The sequence below is a fragment of the Danio aesculapii genome, chromosome 15 (genome assembly GCF_903798145.1).
Source record: "Danio aesculapii chromosome 15, fDanAes4.1, whole genome shotgun sequence".
Classification (NCBI taxonomy): Eukaryota; Metazoa; Chordata; class Actinopteri; order Cypriniformes; family Danionidae; genus Danio; species Danio aesculapii.
The window spans coordinates 376,424-381,880 of record NC_079449.1 but is presented as its reverse complement, the minus strand read 5'-3'; the positions used below and the strand labels follow the sequence as shown (position 1 = coordinate 381,880).

Here is a 5,457-nt window from a genome sequence, read left to right as displayed (position 1 = left end):
CTTCTCCAGCATCAGCTCCTGCTCCAGCTTCTGCTCCTCCTGCAGCCGGCTGCGTCTCTTCTTCTCCTGCTGCTTCTTCTTCAGCTCCTCCAGCAGCTCCTCCAGCTCCTGGTCCTGTTGCCGCTCCGTCTCCGTCTGCAGGAGCTCCTCATTCTGCTCGTCTTCTCCATCATCTTCATCTCCTCCATCATCTTCTTCTTCTTCATCTCCTCTCTCGTTCTCCTCCTCTTCCTCGTTGTCCCAGGTGTCGTCAGTGTCGCTGAGCTCATACTCGTCTGTCTCGCGGGTGAACTCTTGCTCTCGCTCTTGCTCTGCAGGAAACACACAATCACAATCAGACCACACTGTGAACAAGCAGACTGAACTGAATCAACAATCCACTGAATCAAACAATCAATCCACAAATCAAACGAATCAACACTCAACTGAATCAACTGTCGACTGAATCAAAACTCGACTGAATCAACAGGTAAATTAATCCACACTCAAAAGAATCAACTGTCGACTGAATCACAACTCACCTGAATCAACATTTGAATGAATCCACAATCAACAGAATCAACTGTTAACTGAATCAAAACTCGACTGAATCAACATTTGAATGAAACCACACTTAATCAACAATTGACTGAATCAAAACTCAACTGAATCAACACATTTGAATGAAACAACACTGATCAGAATCAATATTTAACAGAAAAAAACATTCAACTGAAATGAATCAACAACTGACTGAATCAATACTTAATTGAGTCAAGACTGAACTGAACAGTACCAATTCTATAGTATATCAACACTCAACAGAATCAACACTCAACTAAACTGAATCAATACTGAACTGAACAGAATCAATGCTCGACTGAATCAACACTGAACTGAAGAGAATAACCACTCAACTGAATTAACAATGAATCAACTGAGTAAACACTGAACTTAACAGAATCAACACTGAACTGAACAGAATCAACACTGAACTAAACAGTATTAACACTAAACTGAACAGATTCAACATTAAAGTGAACAGAATCAACACTGAACTGAACAGAATCAACATTACACTGAACAGAATCAACACTGAACTGAACAGAATCAACACTAAACTGAACAGAATCAACACTGAACTGAACAGAATCAACACTGAATTGAACAGAATCAACACTGAACTGAACAGAATCAACACTGAACTGAACAGAATTAACACTAAACTGAACAGAATCAACACTGAATTGAACAGAATCAACACTGAACTGAACAGAATCAACACTGAACTGAACAGAATCAACACTAAACTGAACAGAATCAACACTAAACTGAACAGAATCAACACTGAACTGAACAGAATCAACACTGAACTGAACAGAATCAACACTGAACTAAACAGTATTAACACTAAACTGAACAGAATCAACATTAAAGTGAACAGAATCAACACTGAACTGAACAGAATTAACACTAAACTAAACAGAATCAACATTAAACTGAACAGAATCAACACTGAATTGAACAGAATCAACACTGAACTGAACAGAATCAACACTGAACTGAACAGAATCAACACTAAACTGAACAGAATCAACACTGAACTGAACAGAATCAACACTGAACTGAACAGAATCAACACTGAACTAAACAGTATTAACACTAAACTGAACAGAATCAACATTAAAGTGAACAGAATCAACACTGAACTGAACAGAATTAACACTAAACTAAACAGAATCAACATTAAACTGAACAGAATCAACACTGAATTGAACAGAATCAACACTGAACTGAACAGAATCAACACTGAACTGAACAGAATCAACACTAAACTGAACAGAATCAACACTGAACTGAACAGAATCAACACTGAACTGAACAGAATCGACACTAAACTGAACAGAATCAACATTAAACTGAACAGTTTTAACACTAAACTGAACAGAATCAACATTAAACTGAACAGAATCAACACTCAACCAAATCAACACTGAACTAAACAGAATCAACACTGAACTGAACAGAATCAACACTGAACTAAACAGAATCAACACTCAACCGAATCAAGACTCAACCGAATCAACACTGAACTAAACAGAATCAACACTCAACCGAATCAACACTGAGCTGAACAGAATTAACACTCAACACTGAACTGAACAGAATCAACACTCAACCGAATCAACACTGAACTAAACAGAATCAACACTCAACCGAATCAACACTGAACTGAACAGAATCAACACTGAACTAAACAGAATCAACACTCAACCGAATCAAGACTCAACCGAATCAACACTGAACTAAACAGAATCAACACTCAACCGAATCAACACTGAACTAAACAGAATCAACACTCAACACTGAACTAAACAGAAACAACACTCAACCGAATCAACACTGAACTAAACAGAATCAACACTCAACCGAATTAACACTGAACTAAACAGAATCAACACTCAACACTGAACTAAACAGAAACAACACTCAACCGAATCAACACTGAACTAAACAGAAACAACACTCAACCGAATCAACATGGAACTAAACTGAATCAACACTCAACCGAATCAACACTGAACTAAACAGAATCAACACTCAACCGAATCAACACTGAACTAAACTGAATCAACACTCAACCGAATCAACACTGAACTAAACAGAAACAACACTCAACCGAATCAACACTGAACTAAACTGAATCAACACTCAACCGAATCAACACTGAACTAAACAGAATCAAGACTCAACCAAATCAACACTGAACTAAACAGAATCAACACTCAACCGAATCAACACTGAGCTGAACAGAATCAGCACTCGACTGTATCAACTCTTAAATAATTCAACACTCAACTAAACTGAACAGAATCAACACTTAACTGAATCAACACTCAGCTGAATTAACACTGAATTGAATCAACGGTAAATAGAACTGAACAAAAACTGGACCAAAATCAACTGACTCAACAATCAACTGAACCAACACAACTAAACTGAATAAACACTGAATCAGCACTACACTGAACTGAAGAGAATCAACACTCCACTGTATGAACTGTTAAATGAATCAACACTCAACTAAACTGAACAGGATCAACAATCAACTGAATCAAGACTGAACTGAATCAAGACTGAATTGAACTCAATCAACAACACTGACTCAACACTTGACTGAATCATCACAACTCAACCGATTCAAAACTGAACTGAACAGAATCAACAATCGATGAATCAAGACTGAACTGAATCTTGAATTGAATGAAAATGAGTAGAAGTGGAGTAATAAAATCAGCACTGTAATATTCACAATTACTGCGAATGATTCATTCACTGCATCCAGAGACAGCAGGCTATGTGTGTGTGTGTGTGTGTGTGTGTGTGTGTGTGTGTGTGTGTCTGACCGTGCTCTGCCAGCTCTTGTAATTCTCTCAGCAGACCCTCATGTCTCTCTCGAGCGTCCACAACATCCTCATCTGAACACAAAAGCAGAACACACACCTCATTATAGAGGAGAAACATTATCACACACCTTCTGATATTGACATAAGTGTGTGTGTGTGACTCACCCGTCTTCTGTCTGTCACAGTCGGCTGCAGTGCCAGAGGCATCAGCACAGTCAGTAGTGGGCTGGTGGACACACACACACACACACGGGTTACTACACACATACACACACACCTCATCATGACAACAGAAAGCTGATGATGAACAGCAGTCTGACCTTCTCATCCGGCAGAGGGAGGCATTGCACTGTAGACAAGAGAAACCATCAGACACTCAAGTAAATCCATGATGATGTCATAAATCAATCAATACTATATCAATACTGATGCTCATATAGTCTCGTGCGCTCTTATTTCCACCATAGAATTAAATCAGCGCTGCAACATTTATCTTGGCGTCTTGGAATAATTTGCGATGTGGGCGTGGCTCTCAAGTGTGGCTTAGAAGACTATGATGACTTGAGAAGAAGTGCACACATACTAACACATGCAGATATCCCAAACTCGCTGAAGATTAACACATTAAAATATACTATAGTACATGCAGGGAGTTCACTGTTCACATTATTATATTAGACTATATTATAATTACATATTAATATGTTTATGCTGAATAAATCAATCAGAAAACAATCAAAGCATTACATACATATAAAAAAGCTAAATAGACTGTTTGTTACTCGCTGCTGGGCAATTCAGAAACTCCACATTAAAAATACTGTAATGTACACTACATCGAGTTTTTGAAGCATACTGTAGTAACGTGCCTGAATTAATCTGCTGTGGTGATTCTACAGTTGCTATGGTAACACAACAACTCTAGTAATTAATCTGCTGTGGTGATTCTATAGTTGCTATGGTAACACAACAACTCTAGTAATTAATCTGCTGTGGTGTTTCTACAGTTGCTATGGTAACAACAACTAAGGTAACTATTCTGCTGAGGTGATTCTTCTGTTGCTACGGTAACACATCAACTAAAGTCATCTGCTGTGGTGGTTCTATAGATGCTATAGTAAACAACAACAACAGTAATCTGCTGTGGTGATTCTACAGCTGCTATGGTAACAACAATTATAGTAATTAATCTGCTGTGGTGATTCTACAGCTGCTACAGTAACAACAACAACAGTAATCTGCTGTGGCGATTCTATGGTTGCTATAGTAACACAAAAGCTGTATTAATTAATGTGCTGTGGTGATCCTACAGCTGCTATGGTAACAACAACAACAACAATCTGCTGTGGTGATTTTACAGTTGCTATGGTAACACAACAACTAAAGTAATTACTCGTTAATAATTATAGTTTTATATGAAGTAATTATTATAACTATTAAAACTAACAGTTGATAATACATAAACAAAGAGTTGTAAATATTATAATATATACAGTGTTTTACATGTTACTGGTTCAAGAACCCTAAAGGTATTTTACTATAAATTACTATAGTGTTTTTCTCATGTCAGATGCTTCAAGAGTGTGAAAAGTGGAAGCCGTTTTTGATTAAATTAAACTCGTTTTCAAGATAATGCGCCTGTTGAATATTAATGAAGATGCTCATCAGTGAAATATGAATATTAATGAGGCCGCTCTGCTGCTGTCTGTAGGGCGTTTATGGGCTCATGTTGTCTTGTGGTTTAATAAAAAGCGTTTTTTCAACGCTCTCATTATACTCGCTATTAAAATTATCATTAGAGATTTCGATGATTTTATACAAATGCGCGTGCATTGGGCAAATGCGCGCACCCGCGGCTCGTTCACGGAGGCCAATAATCCCGCAGATTAACGCAAACAGCGGCTATTCCTGTCTCACCTGTCGAGCTCAGCGCACACACACACACACACACACACAGAGCGTTATATAACAGTCAGATCAATAATAAAAGATGCTGTTTTTACAGTTTACAGACATAAACACACATCAGTGGCGACATCTGCACGAACAGCAGTGCGCATAAACATCAGCA

At 38.0% G+C, this 5,457-nt stretch overlaps 1 protein-coding gene across 1 annotated transcript in view; it reads right to left on the bottom strand.

Moving 5' to 3' along the window:
- LOC130242007 (trichohyalin) overlaps window positions 1–3,822 on the bottom strand; it is a 6,983-nt gene extending 3,161 nt beyond the window's left edge. Inside the window, exons 1-5 of the mRNA XM_056474029.1 lie at window positions 3,813–3,822; window positions 3,707–3,735; window positions 3,552–3,612; window positions 3,387–3,458; window positions 1–311 (exon numbers count right to left, since the gene is read on the bottom strand). The exon at window positions 1–311 is cut by the window's left edge and continues 285 nt beyond it. Coding sequence (XP_056330004.1) covers window positions 1–311; window positions 3,387–3,458; window positions 3,552–3,612; window positions 3,707–3,735; window positions 3,813–3,822 — 483 coding nt within the window. The remainder of the gene's footprint in view (window positions 312–3,386; window positions 3,459–3,551; window positions 3,613–3,706; window positions 3,736–3,812) is intronic.
- Window positions 3,823–5,457: the final 1,635 nt, after the last annotated feature.